The following is a 20,223-nucleotide window of genomic DNA, read 5'->3' as shown; positions in this document are numbered from 1 at the left end:
ATTGTTTGTTTGTCTGTTGTGTACGTGTGTAGGTGTGCACCCCATGGCACGTGTGTGGGAGGTCAGAGAACAATGTGCTGCAATCAGTTCTTTCCTTCTGCCCTGTGGGTCTGGAGGATGGGGCTCAGGTGTCAGGCTTGGTGGAAAGTGCTCTTACCCACTGAGCCAGCAGCCCTTAGTTTCCGATTTAAATGTGCTCACTGGGGCAGGGGGGCTTTGAGATGCTCAGATCCCATGGAAGGCTTTTCCTAGGGGAGAGGATGCTGTACGAAAGCCAGGCCCTTACACAAGCTGGCTTCTTGGCCGTTGTGTACCACACACCCACCTAGCTTGCAGGGAAGCACAGAACTACCCCAGGCATGGCTGTTTGGCTAAAAACAACCAAGGCCATGGGGATGTATAAGCATCAGACTCTGGGGTATTCATTTCTTAACTTTATTTTAGGTTTTGATGTTGTTGTTTTTTGAGAAAGGGTTTCTCTGTGTAGTTCTGGCTGTACTGGTGCTCACTCTGTAGACCAGGCTGGCCTCGAACTCAGAGATCTGCCTGCCTCTGCCTCCTGAGTGCTGGGATTAAAGGTGTGTGCCACTATGCCCGACTTTTTTTTTTTTTTTTTTTAAAGCAGGATTTTGCTATGTAGCACAGGTTGGATTCAGACCTATGATCCTCCAGCATCAAGCTCCTGAGTGCTGGAATTACAGGCATATTCTACCCTGGATCTGGCCTAAATATTTAACGTCTATGGGCCACATTTATCTCTACTCAAAAGCACTTGTTAAGTTTATAATATTATGGAGTGGTAATAAATAGTAGAAACAAAGTGGTGTTAGTTATTAAAAAAAAAAAAGAAAACAAACCAAGCTTTCCCATAGTTGAAGTCAGCACTTATATGTAAACTGCTGTATACACAGTTGCAATGCTGTCCATTACCAACGCCAGGAAGTAGCATCAGCGTGAGCACTGACTGTAGAGCTCGTCTGAGTAAATGTAATTAAAAATGGCTCCAATCTGTAACTATGTGAGACTTGCACGCATGGGTCACCTAGCTCATCAACTGTGAGGACTAACACCACCATGCCATTGACTGAGTGCAGGAAGCTGACTGTTTCCCACAAGCTATCACACACGGCACAATCTGAAGCTTTCCGAGTTAAGCATACACAGCAATAAACAGAGAGAGCCTACCTCTTTTTCATTTCTAACAACTGATTATTGAGTACAGATCGTTCTTCTTCCAGCTGGAAAACAAAAACAGAAAGAGTTCAGTTGCTGGCAGTCCACAGACGGTCCACTGCTCCTCACACAGCGCATGCTGCCGGCTTTTCTCTCGAGCCACCACCAAGATGGCAGCTACCACTTTAAAGTCTGCTTATGATCAGACAGCTCGCCCCTTCTTGATAAGCCTGAGAATTAGGGATATTAAATCATAGCACTTGGAACAGAATGTAGCGGTGTTTTTGTTTTTTCTTTGAGACGGGGTCTCATCATGTAACTCTTGCTGGACCAAACTCATTACATAGACCAGATCCATCTCCCTCTGCCTCTCAAATGCTGGCACTGAAGGTGTGCGCCCCCACATTCGTCTCGGGTAGTCTAGGCTGGCCAACAGTGGCTTTGAGCTCTTTGTCCTCCATCTTCTATCTCGAGTGCTGGGACACAGGCTAAGGTCACCACACCCATCCCTATACATATCTGCCAAGCTTTCAATAAATGTCTGTTCACTCACATCTTCAACATTAGCATCCTGGCTGCTTTATCTAGATCACAGGAGTCAATGTCAGGGACTTGGAGAAGTCAAGAAAGAAGCTACCTATTCTCTGCAGAGCTCCTGTGACTCATTTACTGATTCAGCACACACCCAGCAAAGAAGCTTGCCTGTCATCTACGAAACACAGAGGTTGCAATTCTTTCATTTGATTTATAAAACCCTGTTGTTGTTATTCTATAAAACAATCGCAAACAAACAAGGACGTGTCTCAGCAGGTAAAGATACTCGCTACTGTTATACAGAAGTAAGCCACCATGACCAGCTTTATTTGTTTGTGTGCTTTATTTTTTTTCAAGACAGGGTTTCTCTGTGTAGACCTGGCTGCCCTGGAACCTTTGGTTGCTATTTGCATGATGTATCATCTTCTATTCTCTTACTTTCAACTGCTTTGTGTCTCTGAAAGTAAACTTTGTCTCTGCCCATGCCTTTAATCCCAGTACTCAGGAGGCAGAGGCAGGCAGATCTCTAAGATCGAGGCCAGCCTGGTCTACAAAGGGAATCCAGGACAGCCAAGGCTAGCACACAGAAACCTTGTCTCAAAAACCAAAACAAAACAAAAAACTTTTTTGAAAAACTACTTCTATCTTTTAGTTGAAGTGTTTTAACCCATTTATATTTATTGTGATTACAGATAAGGTTCTATATTGCTTTAATTCCATTTATACGGCCTAGCAGTAATGCCAAAACTATAGGACTAGAGTAAAATAAGGATTTTTTTTCCAGGGATTAAGTAGTGACTGATTATTTAAAGGAACCTCTTTGACAAAAGAAATCTATTTTATTTTATTTTTTCAGATAAGGTCTTGCTATTAAGCCCAGGCTTATCTTAAACCCATGATCCCTTTGTCTTGGCCTCTCAAGTGCTGAGATTATAGACACATGCCACTACATACAGTGTAGTGATTGACGGATCAGTTACACGGCTTATGTATTCACCAAAACTCACTTACATAGACTGGGTATGGTAGCACACACCTTTAATCTCATCACTCAGAAGGCAGAGATGGGTGGGTCCCTGTGATTTCTAAGCAATCCTGGCTCACAAAGCAAGTTCCAGGCCAGCTAGGGCTACATAGTGAGACCAAAACAAAATACTCACCAATCTATGTAAATTGTCATGTATTTACAATATTATATAAATTAGACCTCAATGAAGATGACTTAGGCCACAAAGCAAATTTGAGTAACCTGTACAATATTACTTCATTTTCTTAGCAATGTAACTTTTGTAAAAAATAATAAAACTGCCTGCATCTACCCATTTGTAAATGGTGGTATACATATAAGCAGCAAGGAAAGACATACCAAACCATTACAATGTTTCCTTAATGAAACCCAATGAAGGAGGAACAATGTTTAAATTCCACTTATCTATTTTGGTTTGTGATACAAAAAAAAAAACTAGAGAGGCAGACTGATTGCTGGAGGTGCTGAGACAGGGTCATGACATCCAGCTCAGACTGGCTTCAAACTGGTGCTCTCTCAGCTTCAGCCGCCTCAGTGCTGATTCAGAGGAATGCACCACCATGCTCAGCTACATGCGTGCTATGTGGGACTTTAAAATAACATTTCAACTTATAAGGAATAATGGTACTTAGTTGGTTTTTTTTTTTTTTCAGACAAAAATTTTTCATGAGGTAGGCATGCTGGTATATCCCTGTTATTCAAGGGGCTGAGGCAGGAGGATCACTTGAGCCCAGTTCAAGACTAGCGTGGGTAATATAGTAAACAAGTTCTGCAATAAGAACAAAAACAAAAACAAAAAAAAAATGGAAAGGAAAAGAGTAATTTATAAATTTGCTCAGACTCAGGACATCATGAATGGTGGATACACCTAAACCCCAGTATTTACTGAATGGGCAGAGGAGTGAGGATTGGGAACTTGAGTCCAGTTTATATCAAAAGTCCTGTCTCAAAAAACAAAACAAAACAAAATCCAACCCAAATCTAACAAGTTAGGGTATTCAGACATATTAGTCTATGCCTATAAGCTCCAAACTCAGGAGACTGAAGCAGGCAAATAGAGAATTTGAGATCAGTCTGGGATACACAGCAAGAGTCCCATCTCACAAAACAAAAACTGCTCAGGAAAAGTCGTAGAAGGTGTGCAGAGTATTGCTGAAACAAAAGCTGCCGAGAAAGCATCTCTACCAACATCTGACACAGAAGCACTGCGTGGGTGGTCCCCGTCCCTGACTATGTTTGACATTTTTCATAGTTAATACAGATAACTGGAGGAAAACTTGGAAGGTTAATATTAAGAGAAAAACATGGCAAGGAAAGCTGTATACAAATAGTCATAGTTTGCAGACATTAAACCAGAAAAGTAGCCAAGAGCTCACACAAAAACCAAGAGAGGACAGCCGGGCGTGGTGGCGCACGCCTTTAACCCCAGTACCCGGGAGGCAGAGGCAGGCGGATCTCTGTGAGTTCAAGGCCAGCCTGGTCTACAAAAGTGAGTCCAGGACAGGCAAGGCTACACAGAGAAAGCCTGTCTGGAAAAACAAAACAAAACAAAAAAACCCAAAACAAAACAAAAACCAAGAGATGGAGTGAGAGATGGCTCAAAGGTTCAGAGTGCAGGCTGCTCTCAGAGAGAATCAGGGTTCAGCCTCTAGCATCCACACGGTGGCTCCCAACTGCCTGTAACTCCAACTCCAGAGGGTCCAGTGCCTCCTAGCCTCCACAGGCACTACACGCACATGCTGCGCAGACATACACACTCAGGCAAAATACCATACACACAAAATAAAGATAAGTAAATCTTAAAAAAGAAAACCAAGAAGTGGGAAAGGAAAAAGAAACAAACAAAAAGCATGCTGGGTACTTCCATCATCTGAGCTAAGATAGCTGAGCCTGGGTGGAAAGAAGGCCATGGGAAACACCAACTCTGCTGTCCTAGGCTTAGGACAGCCACTTGAGTAACAAGAGGCATGGAGTTTCCATTTTGCTTCCTGCTAGAATATAAAATGGGACAGTCACATAGTAGGTGCTCAGTAGCTCCAGAGGGAACGCATGCGTCAGAAGGCAGTGCTGTCTGCGGGTATGATAGTAGCACACTTGGAAGCCCAGCTTCGCACAGGCTGAACTGCGGCTGAGAATCTAAGCTGAATCTGTTTCCCAGTGAGGTAGTTCGTTTGGGCTATTTCAGTCTCTTCTCCAAGTGATTGTTCCGAGGTCCAAAATAGCAACTCTACCTTGAGAGCACAAAACACACTCTCTGTGTCTGAGGATTTCTTGTCTCGCCTCCCACACACAGACAGACTGACATCTGCTCTCAGAAGAGCAGATGGAAATGGAAAAAGGAAGAGACCGATCCAGTGGGTCTTTCTGTGACAAAGTGCTTTCAGAGATGAAAGGAAGATGACAGAAAGAGAGTGTGCCGCTGTGGTTCCCCTCTCAATCTGGAGGCAGCTCCTTCAGGGGTTGCCAAAATGACAGAGGCATTTCTACAGGGCCACACCCTCTCCTAAGATGGACCACATCCAGTGACTGATCTACGGAGAGTTTAAAGACTGTGGGCCAGTGAGATGGCTCCGTGGATAAAGACCCTTGCAGCCAAGCCTGACGCCTGAGTTGGGTCTCTGGGGTCCACATGGAATAACCTGTCTCCGTGCTTATGTCCTGCATACACGGGCTTAGCTCGTCCTTGGTCCTGACTCCCAGGTGCTGAAGGCAGCAACTTTCCCCTCTGTCCTCTAGTACCTCTGTGCCATATTCTCTACCCTGGCACGAACACACCTTTTACCACATGACCAAAGTGCAACAGAACCATTCCCTTCAGAAAGTGTCCTGGCAGCCACTCACAGCCTAGACATTTGTCAGGACCAGGGAACAGCTCTCTAAAACGTCTTTCAAAAGCTAGAGGTGAGCAGGAGGCCAGAGAAGTCTAGAACAGTGGTTCTCAACCTTCCTAATGCTGCGACCCTCTCACACTCTTCCTTATTTGTGGTGACCTCCCTCCCAACCATACAAATTTTTTAAAAGAAGATTTATTATTATGTATACACTGCTCTGCCTGTACATCTGCAGGCCAGAAGAGGGCATTACATCACATTATAGGTGGCTGTGAGCCACCATGTGGTTGCTGGGAATTGAACTCAGGACCTCTGGAAGGACAGTCAGTGCTCTTAACCTCTGAGCCATCTCTCCAGCCCCAATACAATTATTTTTATTGCTACTTCAAAATTGTAATTTTGCTACTGTTATAACTTGCTATATAAATATCTGATATGCAGAATATCTGATTTGCAACCCTGTAAAAAGATCATCTGACATGCCCTGCCCCAGAGATCACGACCCACAGGTTGAGAACCACTGGTCTAGAGGCAGCTCTCAAGCAAGAAACTTAAAATGTGTCAGTTCGGGGAAGACCATGAGTAACCAAACAGGTCCTTGGCCTGTTTCCTAATGTAATGATTGCCAAGTGAAAGACTCTCTGAACAAAGCAGAGGCTGGGAGCCTCAAGGACCATCCCGCATACAAAATTACTATTTTGTTAAAGAATAATTAACTTCATTGGTTTTTTTTTCCTTGAAAATTAAACACTCTTTTTAAAGAAATTTAGCAATGCTATATAGAAATAAAAGCAGAAGGAGAACAATATTCCTTAATGCTGTCACTTAGAGACAACTCAAAATAGCATCAGCTCACAGTGACTGGGGATAGACAGGTTCTTTTTATTTTAGTTAGTGTGTGTGAGCGCTCAGGCACATGTCCGCTGGGGTCAGAGGACAACTTCTGGGGTCTGGGTTTTGCTTTCCGCTGCACTGAGGGAGGCAGGGTCTCTCCTGTTTCCGCCGCTAGGCACTACACTGTGTGCTCCAGGTCAGCTGGTGCATGAGCTTCTGGGAAATTCTCTTGTCTCTGCCTCCATCTTGCCTTACAAGTGCTGGGATTACAGACCCACACCATCCCATTCAACTTTTGTGTTTGTTGTTATTCAGACAGGGGCCTCCCTGTGTAGCCCTGGCTGGCCTGGGACCCACTCTGTAGACCAGGCTGCCCCTGCCTCCCGGTGTTCAGACTGCAGCAGGCATGTGCGACCATGCCCAGCCTCATGTAACTGTTTACATGCATGCTGGAGCTCTAACTCAGGCTGAGAGGCTTGCGTGTGTGGTCAGCCTTTACCACATGAACCATCTCTCTGGTTGGCTTAGGGTTTTTGTTTTAAAAATTTTAGTAGGAATTTGCTTAGGTTCTGAAAACTTCTTTCTAAATTCTTGAGTTTCAATACTAACTTTTATTATTATTGTGTGTGATGACATGTATGGGGCTTATTGGCACTCACACACACGTGTATCCACATGCCCAAATATTTTAAAAATACGACAACACAATAACAAAATATTAAATGAATTCTGACTTGGATCAGGACAGAGTTTCCAACATTTCTGATATGGCCCTAAGCATATTTATGTGAAGCACCGTTCTCAGCTTTGACAGTTATAAAATCTGTTTGCTTGTTTATTTGTTTTTGAGACAAAGTCTCACTAGGTAGCTCTAGCTGGCCTGGAACTCATTGGGTGGCGAACAAGCTGGCCTCAAGCTCACAGAGATCCATTTGCTTCTACTTCCCAAGTGGTGGAAATAAAGGTAAAACCAAAATATTGATCAACTCCGAGAAGTGTTGAAGAAATTCTACACTCTGCAGTATCAAATGTTCAGCCAAGACTTTGCCTTTTATGTAAAAGTAAATCTCATTAGTATAAAATTTTTCTTTATCTTTAATAAATGGTAAAAATTACATGTACATCAAAGAACTGTTTTAAAATAAACTTATGATTATCAGTAAAATGTTTAGTTGGTACACTTAACTTTATATGCCTATGTAACTGGGGGCTATAAAAATATTCCTCAGGCAAAAAGAGGTCATAAGTGGAGACAGTTCAAGGCGCCTTGGTTTTAGTTGGTGCTGTGACATCCGATTGTCACCAGACTGCTTGGGAGGGGGAAGCAGGAAGATTAAGAGTTCAAAGCTGGCCTCAGCTACATTAGTGAGTTTGAGGCCAGCCTGTGCTCTACGGGACCCTGTCTCAAACAAAACAAGAGCAGCTCGTATTTAAAGTGCCCGTCTGTATCATTAGACACTGAAGAGGGTGTGTGATGCAGCCTCCGGCAGCCCTATTTTCTAGTGTTCCCTGAGCCTAGATTAAGATTCTGATGGCTGCTGCTCATTATTGTTTCAAAATAATGCATAACAGGCTAAAAATAACTTTCCTTTTCTAATGCATGTCTGTGAAGTTAGGCCTGTTTAAAAGGCGGGCAAGTTTTCATCGATCAATTTAGATTGGTCAATGTCAACCCCAGTTTTTGTACATTTTCTGCCACAACTTCACTCAGGAATGACTTTTCATAAAATATTTATTGATCCATCTTCTCCTTGTTCAGTTTCCAAAAGCAAGCCATAGCCTCATTTTGCAAACAACCGTAGGGGAAAGCTGCTGTTTCCATGGTGACAGCTGAGTCCACCTGCTGTCTTTATAAGATGGGATACATGGGAGGTTTGGAAATGGTAAAGCGGACATCCATCTCAAAAGTGGCCACCATGTGTCTACTTCTATTGAAAACTGACATTATTGTATATATTTAAACTTTCTTTTTTTGTTCAGAATACACAGGAGGTTTGGACATGATAGAACAGACATCTCAACTATAGATCAGACATCGGTCTCAACGGTGACCACCTGAGGTGCCTACTTGTATTGTAGAACTCATTGGTTATTTTTAGAATTCTCTATGAAAAGAAAATAGTGCTTTGTACATTTGGCGATGCCGGAACTCAGGCAGCAGCTGAGACAGGAAGATCAGGAGCTCAAGGCATCCTCAACTACAGAGCGAGTTTATGGTCTGCCTGTGCTACAAAGTAAGGAGTGGCCAAAAAAACTGGAACCTGTAAATCTGTTTTTGTTTTTTAAGATGTGTTTATTATTATGTATACAGTGTTCTACCTGCATGCACACTTGCAGGCCAGAAGAGGGCATCAGACTACATTATAGATGGTTGTGAGCCACCATGTGGTTGCTGGAAATTGAACTCAGGACCTTTGGAAGAACGGTCAGTGCTCTTAACCTCTGAGCCATCTCTCCAGCCCCTCCCCTTTTTAAAAAAAATCAAATCTGTAGGGCTGGAGAGATGGCTCAGAGGTTAAGAGCACTGGCCGCTCTTCCAAAGGTTCTGCGTTCAATTCCCAGCAACCACAGGGTGGCTCACAACCATCTATAATGAGATCTGATACCCTCTTCTGGCATACATGCAGGCATAACACAGTATACATAATGAATAAATATGTCTTTTAAAAAATCAAATCTGTACAATAGTGTGGGCCCCTTGCTAGAAACAAAATAGTCATATTAGCACCCACGTATCTTCACCTGTCACCACCAGTGATTTCTACCTTCACATGGTCCCCGTGGAAAGAGACACAGCTGAGGGGCCCAGTGTGAAGCAGAGCAGGTAGGAGTAGGTACGGTGCACGTGGGAACAGAGTAGCAACACTGTGATGGCAACATGGAGATGTTCGCCAAGTGGGAAAGGTAGAAAAAGACTCCAAAGCCACTGCCTTTGGCAAAGGCTACAGGAGAACACAACCACATTGGCAGGAATGCGTCACAGAGGCAAACGTGGGTCCTGGGGGTTGAACTCAGGTTATCTGTTTTGGTGGCCTTTACCTACTTAGCCATCTCACTTGCCCCATATTATTATTAACTTTAGAAGTAAAGAGAGAAGTTATGGTTTATGTGTGGCCCATGTTCTAGAACTACTGTTGAGGAGAAAAATAATGTCCCCACTTCACAGAATGTCCTATGTGGTATTAAGAGGCAGCTACCACGGACAGGGTTGCAGACCTTGAGGTACAGGTGACAGTATGAATGGAGAAAGAATGCATATAGCGTCTAGCAAAGATGGGCAAGTAAACATTAATACGTTTTATCAAAGGGAATAATATTCCGCAATAAAAAATAATTACCCAACTCCTAAAAACATTATGTTAAGTAAAGAAGCCATATAGTATTTGGCTCTAATGATGTTTAATATTGTCCAGAACAGACAAATCCTTACAATGGTGGTTTCCAGGGGGTAGGGGAAGGGAGTGAGGAGTGACAGGTTAAAATGGGCGTGGAGTTTCCCTTTAAAGTTTTAAAACTGCTTTGGAACTAGACAGAGGTAGTGGTTGCACAACATGGGCACTATAAAGTAAATGCCAATGCATTGCACACTTACAGTGTTTAAAACAGGAACTGCCACACACATGAATGTTCACACACGCATACACAAGCCAGCATGGAACAAGAAACCACTCATGTCATCAGGCAGAAAGCTTGCTGTGAGCACAAACAGTCCATGTCATTGCCCTACCAGTCATAACTTTCGAGTCATGTCTGTCAGATTATTAAACAAAATAATTTCACTTGGTTCTACCCAACACATTCCCTTTTAAAAGGTAATGCAGGGCCCGTGGGAAGGCTCAGAAGGAGAAGGAGCTTTCTGGGCAAGTCTGCCAACATGGGCTTCATTCTCAGAGCTCTCATAAAGGTGCAAGGAAAGAATCAATCATGGAGTTGTCCTCTGGCCTCCATGTATGCGCCATGGAATGCACACTCGCAGACACACACACACACACATCTTACACACAAACACAGGAACACACAATATTTTATGTATATATACTACTAATAATAATTTTAAAAGACAATGCACTTTGCATACTGATGGCAGATAAACACTGGCTACTCCCAATCCTAACTGGTTCTGGCTGTGGCCCCTCTTCTCACAAACAGAAAGGAAGACTTAAGAAAGAACTCTGGGGGCTGGAGAGATGGCTCAGGGGGTAAAGAACTTGCCACCAAGCCTTATAACTGATGACAGAAGGTAACTGACTCCCTCAAATTGTCCTTTGACCTTCTCAAGGACACTATAACATGTGTGAATCCTCACACATAATAAATGTGATAATTTTTTAAATATAAGACTTATTTTAGAGCCGGGTGTGGTGGCGCACGCCTTTAATCCCAGCACTTGGGAGGCAGAGGCAGGTGGATCGCTGTGAGTTCGAGGCCAGCCTGGTCTACAAAGTGAGTCTAGGGCAGCCAAGGCTACACAGAGAAACCCTGTCTCGAAAAACAGACAAACAAACAAAGACTTATTTTATTATGTAGCTATAGACATGCACATACTTACATATGAGTATTTGGTCTGCATGTATGTCTGTGTACCACATTCGCACCCACAGAAGTTAGAAAAGGGCATGGGATCCCTAGAACTGGATAGTTGTGAGCTACCATGTGGGCACTGGGAATCACACCTGTACAAGAGCAACAAGTGCACTAAACTGCTGGACCATCTCTTTAGTTGTTGTTGTTTTTTATTATTATTATTATTATTATTATTATTATTATTATTATTATTATTATTATTATTATTATTATTATTATGACATGTACAAATTTTAGCTGGGGAAAACTAACAGTACTGGCAATGTAACCCGCAGACAGGGGTAGAGACCCTACTTCTGGCCAAGCCAGCTTCTTTCTAGAGGACTATAAGTAAGCATAGCATCCTTCCAGTTGTTCGGATTCCTCCTCATCCCTCCTAACCGTGATATTTGCGGCACTATGGGCAGGCACATCAAACAGGACTTCTAAGGGAGGGCAGCCTCTAGCACCACTCCACACCCACACCAGTCAAGCCTTGCTCATTATTATCGCCCTCCATCATTGTCTCCCTACTCACTTCCTGGTTTTTCTGAGACAGAGTCTCCTGATCCTCCTGCATCCACCTCCCCAGTGCTGGGATCAGAAGTAGGCACCGTGGTACCCAGCTTTGGAATTTCTTCACTGCCTTTTTTTTTTTTTTTTTTTTAAGAGAATAAAAAGAAAATGTTCTACAAAACCACTGTCACAGGGAGGCAAGGATCCCTCTAACTCAAAGCAACCTTGTCTTGAAGCCTCTTGAGAACTTGGTTTAAAAATTCTGACAATGATTCATCCTTGGAACGTGAAAAGGACAAGCAGGAAGTGAAGTCCTCAAATAAAGGAGGCTTCCCAGAGGAAGTAGAGCTTCCTTCCCAGTAGCTCCAGTGAGAACCGTGGGATGCACACATATTTTGGGGTGTTGGGATTTATAAGCAAATAAACATTTGAAACAGGAAAAAAAAAGTACCAGCAGAGTTCAGAGTGCGCCCGCCACATACACACCCTGGTGCTTGAACTGAGTCTCTCACATTTGAGAACGTCACCACTGAGCAACGCCCCCAGCCTGCAAATCCATTTGTACAGCGCTGTTTGGCTCCCTACCCCATATTCTTGGCTCAGTTTTGTTTTGTTTCAAGTCTTTACAACAGCAGTTCCTAAATAAAGGGGTTTCATCCTGAGTAGGGCAGTAGCAGGGAAAGCAGTCCTGGGCCACGGACACTGCTGCACATCTCATCACTACTGCAGGGGAGCATCCTCAGCCAGGTGGCCCTCAGGAGCCCCTGCTTCCTCACCCGGGCGGGGCGGGCGACTCTCTCCCTCTCAGAGGAACTTAGGGCTCCACAAAGGCAGTGAGTGCCCAGAGAGCCATGATGTGTTGCTGTGCAAAGCAATCCAGGCCTAGGGCAGGGTTAACTTAACCCTGTCAATCTAGCCTTTGCTATTTTAATTTTAGAATGAAACACTAAATATAGTAACACATCTGAAGTTTTTCATTTAAAAATAGTATTTCTGCCAAACACTATAGCTCTGTGCGATAGTTCCTTTCCCTCCTTTGTTGCTTTTGTTGCACTAGAGACTAAACTCGGGACCCCAGGCATGTCAGGCAAACACTCTGCCACTGACCTACAGCACTGCTTGATTTACACTATATTTCTAACAGAGATGGCCAACAGCTTGACTAATGCAAAAAGATCTAGATTTTATCCTTAACATCTAAAAAAATTTTATTTAATTCTAGGAAGTAAACATTTGTAATTTGAAAGAAATTACAGAAATAATTAGCACTACTGGTTTATAGAGATAATACAGTAAGAATCAGAGTCAGACAAATTAACTCATCTTTAAAATAAGGTTGGTTGTAAAGCATTTTATATATGTGTACACAAATGTATGTATATATAGATGGATGGATGGATGGATTATTGAGACAGGGTCTTGCTGTGTAGTTCAGGCTGACCTGGAAGCATGTGGCCTGGGCTGGCCTCAAACTTGCATTAATAGGTTTATAGGTGTGAGCCACCACATCCAGCTAAATTATTTTAAGTGGGTGGTTTTCTCCATTCTTTGAACTGTCCATATCAAGACAAGGATGGCCTATAATTTTTCTTGGTTATTATTATCATCATTTTTTGTACTGGGCCTGGCTCCTGTTTAGTTTTTGTTTGTTTGTTTTGTTTTTCCTTTAAGTCAGAGTTTCTCTGTGTAGTCCTGGCTATGCTGGAACTTGCTTTGTAGATCAGGCTGGCCTTGAACTCACAGAGATCCACCTGCCTCTGCTTCCTAAGGACTGGAAGCACTGCTCGACTAGTATCCGTTTCAATGATGACCATAATCAGGGCTGAGGATATAGCTCAGTAGGTACAGTGCTTGCCTCACATGCATGAGGCCCTATGTTTGATCCCCACTTTAAAAAAAGAAAAAGGAAAGTCTTAGTTTAGTTGACATTTAATTATCTTTTCTGAATAGACTACAAACAACAACAATCTAAAAGTGACATAATAAGGCAAGGCCTCTTATCTGGCCACATCAGCCTCGAACTTGTCCTTGCGGCTCTGGGTGGTCTCAAACGCACTGTGTCGCCAAGGCTGGCCAGTGACTCCTGATCCTCATGTTTCTATCTCCTAAGTGCTGGCGTCACAGGTTTGCGCCACCATACCCGCTTCCATTCTTTTTTTTTTTTTTTAAATTAATGTATTTATTATGTATACAGTGTACATTAGATCACATTATAGATGGTTGTGAGTCACCATGTGGTTGCTGGGAATTGAACTCAGGACCTCTGGAAGAGCAGACAGTGCTCTTAACCACTAAGCCATCTCTCCAGCCCCCCAAGCTTCCATTCTTAAAAAGGAAGTTGCTTTCATAGCTGTAGCTGCTATTTTCTAACACCCAGCAAAATGCTTTCCAAATCATTAAGCACAAAGCCTTTTCAGTAGACGGCCAAGGAAGAGCTGCTAAGACAGAGACCTTTGAGAAGCTCTGCCAAGAGTCAGGAGGTCTCCTCAGCCCCTTCCAGCTCTGAGCAAGACACAAGGAATATCATCAGTCCAGTTGAGATGACAGCACAGGAGGACAGTGCAACCTCCCTGCTCATCCTACAGATGGGGTCCACAGCCTCTACAAAAGTTGTTCAAAGAAATGGGAAGGAAAAAAACAAAAGAAAAGAAAAGCCAACGAGACAGACTGAGCACTTAACCCAAGTCCTCTTCCAGTCCTTGCGACACCCTGACCCGACATCCCAGATGCCACAGACAGTCCAGCTACACCAGAAAGGAAAATCTTCCTTGGTCCAAAGGGGTTTCCATGATCAAAGGAGGTGCGGTGACCCTGCTTAAGCCAACTCATTTTGATGCTGTCCCAAGCCCAAATGAGAGGATGACAAACACTGTGACATGGTTGCCAGAGGACGCTGAACAAACTGCCACCCTCTTTGTGCTTCTTATCCTCTGCTACAGATACGGTAAGGGTGCTGTCCCACAGAACGGCAGAGGGACAGGTCGCCGCTGTCATGTGTGTACCAGCACCATTCAGAGCTGGGAGGCTGTAGCATTTCCTGCATGAAATGAAGAAAGCTATAATAGAAACCGTAAAGTCTGAAATAAACTCTGGGGCCTTTCCCAGTGCTTGGGAGGTGGAAACAGGAGGATTTCTCTGAGTTTAAAGCCAGCCTGTACTACATGGGGGGGAGGTTCAGGCCAATCAATGATACCCTGCCCGGAAAAAACGTATTTTCACCACAAACTGCTCCATCTTAATGAAACTGAAGTGCAGTGACTCCAAACCACTCTGCCCCCCCCCCCAGCAGCGCCAGCGCTTGCGGCAGGTAACAGATCCTTCCCTCGGCAGTGCAAAGCAAGTATAAATGGTTAAAAATTCCAGCAGCCGCTCTGGGGTCAGCTGTGACCAACATCTCGACTCGGACGCTAGAAAGAATCAGGAGGAGAACACGGCAGCGCGTACACTCAGCGCTGCTCCCAAGGGTTCCGCTGGAGATCTCCAAGACACACAGTTCAGCAAGCAGGCGGGGATGCACCCTCGGTAGAACCACATTCCACAAACCAACACTCGTACATCCACAATTTAAGCAGAGTCATAACTCTCTTCAAAAATCAACCAGTAACTCTCACACTAAAACCATATTCTTGGAATCCATATCCTGAAAACCAATTTCAGTGAGAGAGGGAGAAAAATCTTAAGAGAAATAATTTTGGAATCAAAGCTGTGGTAGGGAGAAAATACTGTTGGATTCTTCCCGTTTAAACGCGCTGCTAGGAGACTGTAATAAGGACCTTTTCTCGCTCTTCAGGGTCCGGTGCTGGCACTGCTAGTGTGTGTGAGCATTAGTGGAGTGGTCAGTTCACTTGGGCCCGAGCAGTGTGCCTCCTTGGAAGCAAAAAGACGAATGAGCCCTCACATTTGAAACAATCTAACCACACAGAGCAAATCCAGGAATGCTGCAGAAACAGTGGATGGGAAGCTACCCACGGAAGGGCCACTGACCTTTTGATGATTCGAGACTTCGTCCCGAGTTCTCCCCAGCTCCTCGGCAAGTTTGACGTTCTCTTCCTGCAGCGCGGAAAGCTGCTGGGACTTCTGAGCTGCTGCCTGCTTCAGGGTTTCTCTGCAAGGGCAGTGAGTGCAGGGTTACCATAGAAACAAGACAAGCAAGGAAACTGTGGGAGACAACAGCTTCACGGCAATGAGGAAAATAGATCTGGGTCACGTGTCCGATAAGATCTGTAACAAGCAGCTGCATGAAGGGGAGGTCACATGTTTTAATCTCTCAAAAAGAGATTGGCTGCCCTCAATTATGACATTTTAAAATACCCACGAAACACTACCTCTACCCTATTACCACCCACACCCCACACAAAAGCAAATTTTTCTGTAAAACAGATGACAAATGACACGGTCAGTATTGCCTTCATCTTTAGGAAATTTTTGTTAAATAATTACACCAAAGCCAACTATGGCGATAGGAATTTAATTTGCTGCCAAAGCACTTTGTTTGGAGGCACAGATCTTTTAATCCAATTTTCTCTTGCCAAACTAAAAATGCAGTGGTCCCATTTCCCAATGTCCATCAGAGTCAGGTGTTATTGTGAATCTGAATGTATTTTTAGGACAGTGGGAAATGAAATGTCCAAAGGAGATTTTTTCCTAAGTAAATAGCAGCTATTTGATGGTATTTTTTTTTTTACAATGCTAATTGTTAGTTAAAATAAACAAATAAAATCCTAACACAGATTTCCAGATAAGCCATATCGCAAATGCCAACACAAATAAGGTAAATGTATTTATTAGACATTTTCTTATTATTAAAATCAATCCAGATATACATTCTGAACTATTATTCGTTCATATGGCTGTTCAAAATATTTTTACTTAATCATTAGATTCCAGTTTTATGCCATAGAAGCATTTGAAGCACTTCTGAATTTTAAGTAGGTCTCTGCTGAGTAAACTCTTAGCAAGCTGTCATATGTGGCTGGATTCTGAATCCAGTCATCTGGGGATGAATCCATCTGTCAATGCATGAATACATCTATTTTTAACTTCAATTGTCTAATGGGTGGCAGTGCTTGGCATCTTCAATTTTCTAGATTTTTAATTCCCCACCTATCTACCTATAACACACACTCTATGATGACCTCATAAGATTTAGGAGAATAAATCTATATAAAAATTCACTTAGCACAGTAAATTGGATTTTTTTTTTCAGAGATGTGTATTTAGTATGTACAGAAAAATGGAGAAAGAAAGCTAAAGGAAATCATTTTAATTGTGGCTGTATCAACCTGACTACCCACTGACATATACAATTGTCACAAGTGAGTTTTTGTCAACTTGACACAAATCTAGATATGTCTGGGAAAGGAGACCAATGGAGGAACTGCCTCCATCAGACTGGCCTGTGGGCATGTCTGTGGGGCATTTTATTACTTGTTGATTGATATGGGGGGATTCTCGCCCACCATGGCTGGCACCATGCCTGAGCAGGAGGACCCAGGCTGTATTAAGGAAGAGAGCTGAAAGAGCCCTTCAGTGCTCTCTGCTTCAGCCCCCTTCCCCCCCCCCCACCTGGGGGGAGAGTTCCTTCAGTGATGACAGTGACCTACAAGACAAATTAACCCTGTCTTCCCCAACCTGCTTTTGACTGTGGTATTTACCACAGCAACAGGAAATCAAATTAGTATGGATACACCCCAACACACACACACAAACAACACAAGTTCACTGACTGGATAAAGTCCATTAACCCTTACAAATCAGGAAAAATTCATACAATGAAGCCATCATAAACTAATACAGTGTTTCTCACACTGTCACTGTGTTCACAGGAACTTTTCTTGTTTACTGATACAGGGTCTTGCTATGTTTCAAGAGGTGGCCTAGAACTTGAAATCCTCCCACCTTAGCTTCCGGTGTGCTGGGATTACACCACACTGGCCTGTCGGCGCTGATGTCTGTGCTCCTCCTCTGCCTCTTTAACATGTTTTCTCTCATCGCATATACAGAAAGTTTCGGTTTTACAAAGTTGTTTAAAGTGCTGGCTTAAAAAACATACAGTACGCCGGGCATGGTGGCGCACGCCTTTAAACCCAGCACTCGGAAGACAGAGGCAGGTGGATCTCTGAGTTCAAGGCCAGCTTGGTCTACAAAATGAGTCCAAGACAGCCAAGGGTACACAGAGAAACCCTGTCTCAACCCCCCCCCCAAAAGAACATACAGTGCACCTTTAATCCCAGCCCTCAGGAGGCTGAGGCAGGTGGATCTCTGCAAGTCTAAGGCCAGCCTTGTCTACACAGCACGTTCTAGGGCAGCCACGGCAGGAGAAAGAGATCTTGTCTGAAACACAAAACAAATAAACAAACAAAAAAAAGAGCACACTGTGCGCTGGAGGTGTCGCTCAGTGATCTATCACTTCCTTAATACCACCCCTAAAAAATACCTGCAGTAAAAAATTTCAACAAAAAGCCAAAGCTATTTTCAAAATGGCCACTGGGGCTCAGCAGGTAAAGCACTTGGTGCATAAACCAGATGATGCAGAGTTCAATCTCCAGAACTCCAGTGGAGGTGGAAGAAGAGAAGGGGTTCCACAGAGCTGGGTCACACGGCAAATATCACAAGAAACAAACAAAAGTTTCTAACAACTTTGTGTATGTATGTGTGCGTGCGCGTGTGTGTGTGTGCATGCGTGTGCGTGCGTGCGTGCGTGCGTGTGTGTGTGTGTGTGTGTGTGTGTGTTTTCATGGGTACATATGCAAGTGTATGGATACACATGAAAGGCCAGAGGTCCACACTGATGTCTTCTTCAATCACTTCTATTTTACATGGAGCTGCAGGATCAGCTAGCCTGGCAGCAGAACATCCCAGGAATCGTCCTCTTGCTGCCTTCTCAGCGCTGGCACTACAGGGATGCCCAGCTACGTCAGTGTTTACACGGGCGTTAGGGACCCACAGTCAGGTCCTAATGTTCACATAGCAGGCTTTTTACGGAAGAGCCATCTTCCAGCTACTCTAAACAATTTTAAAGCTGCTTTTCTTTTTACAGAACAAGATATCTTACAAAATAAATATTATTGATATTGACTTAAAATTTACTCATATATTTATTAAGTTAAATACAGTCCAGATTTTTTACTAAACCAGGTACTTAGAGATAAAAATTGGACTGTTTTTGTCACTTCTTCTAAGATACATAATAGAAAACCACTTTTCATTGTCGCTGTCCTGCTGAATCAGGCGCAGGTTAACCAATATCAAAGGCTCTCTTGCAATGACTCCAGTAGGGAGCATAGAGTTAGAGACCGGTCCATCCCAAGTGCTGGTTTCCAGCTGTGAGAGCTGCGGCCACAGGGAGCTGTCAGGACGCTGCAGATCCTCTCGCTCTGCTTCTCTAAGCAGCACAGTTCTCTCAGGTGAGGACAAACACTGCAGCTTAGGCACACGCAGCTATTGCTGTGCACCTGTCAAACCACACACACACACACATTTACATGCAGACACAGACACACACATACACATAGACACACATTTACATGCAGACACACACCCACACACACATTTACATGCAGACACACACGCATACACATAGACACACATTTACATGCAGACACACACGAATACACATAGACACACATTTACATGCAGACATACACACACACATACACACGTACATCTACATGCACACACACACAGACACACATGCAAACACACATGCAGACACACAGAGACACACATTTACATGCAGACACACACACAGACACACATTTACATGCAGACACACACAGACACACACATTTCCATGCAGACACACACCCACACAAACACAGACACACATTTACATGCAGACACACACTCATACGCACACAGGCAGACAGCTGCGTCTTCTCTAGCTTTAGGCACTGAAGAATGCAACTAAGGAATGCAAAACACCCCTAGCAGTCCTATTCCCATCACACAGGCCTTTGAAGGCAGATGCCTTTGCCTTGAAGTGTGGCCAAGACTAGGGCAAAGGACAGAGTCACAGGCTAAGGCTTTTCACCAGCTCCGCAGGCCGCCTTCCACCAGTTTCTATGCAAAGTTAAGATCTAGCCATGGGGTGCCTTGTCACAGACAGGAAGAGGGAATTTCCTCAGGCCTGGCACAGGGACTGCTTCTCTGTCATCTCAACAGCTTCCCTCAGGGCAGTCAGAAGAAAGATCAGTCACCATTACTCTCAAAGTAGCTGTCTTACTCCCGCTCCTTCCTCAGGCGTAAAGCAGGGCACACAGACAGACAAACTGGGCATAGGGGTGAGATAGGTTCTCACTACGAAGCTCTAGCTGACCTGGAACCTTCCATACTCCTGCTTCTGTCTCCTGATTCCAGGGATTTCAGGCGTGCACCAGCACATCAGCCACACAGACAACCTCCACCCCCACTCCCGCCTCAGACTGAATGCCTCACACATGCTAAGCACGTACTCCACAACTACGCTGAGCCACAGTTTCTCTCTTTGTGGCATGACATTAATCCTACACAACCCAAGAAGAGTGACAGGACATGATTAAGCGAGGACTCGCAGCATTTAGTGGGCAGACTCACTGTAGGACTAGTCCTAGGTAGTCATCAGTGTTGAGTGAGGGTGCTATCTAAACACAAACGCTCTCTTGCTTAGACCCACTGTAGCTCTGCCCCCAGCCCTCTCAACGTGGCCCGGAGACCTCAGAGCAGTGCTACTGTAGTGCCAGACTGGTCAGTGTCCCACACCCTAGC

The 20,223-nt window shown here is 44.0% G+C and overlaps 1 protein-coding gene across 1 annotated transcript in view; it reads right to left on the bottom strand.

The window, feature by feature from the left end:
* The window catches only part of Clip1 (CAP-Gly domain containing linker protein 1), a 112,732-nt gene that overhangs the window by 15,297 nt on the left and 77,212 nt on the right, over positions 1-20,223 (bottom strand). The window contains exons 19-20 of the mRNA XM_051161502.1: positions 15,463-15,583; positions 1,186-1,238 (exon numbers count right to left, since the gene is read on the bottom strand). Coding sequence (XP_051017459.1) covers positions 1,186-1,238; positions 15,463-15,583 — 174 coding nt within the window. The remainder of the gene's footprint in view (positions 1-1,185; positions 1,239-15,462; positions 15,584-20,223) is intronic.

Source organism: Acomys russatus, chromosome 19 (assembly GCF_903995435.1).
Source record: "Acomys russatus chromosome 19, mAcoRus1.1, whole genome shotgun sequence".
NCBI classification, from domain to species: Eukaryota; Metazoa; Chordata; class Mammalia; order Rodentia; family Muridae; genus Acomys; species Acomys russatus.
Note: the sequence above shows the minus strand (reverse complement) of the source record. Positions and strands in the feature narration are given on the sequence as shown.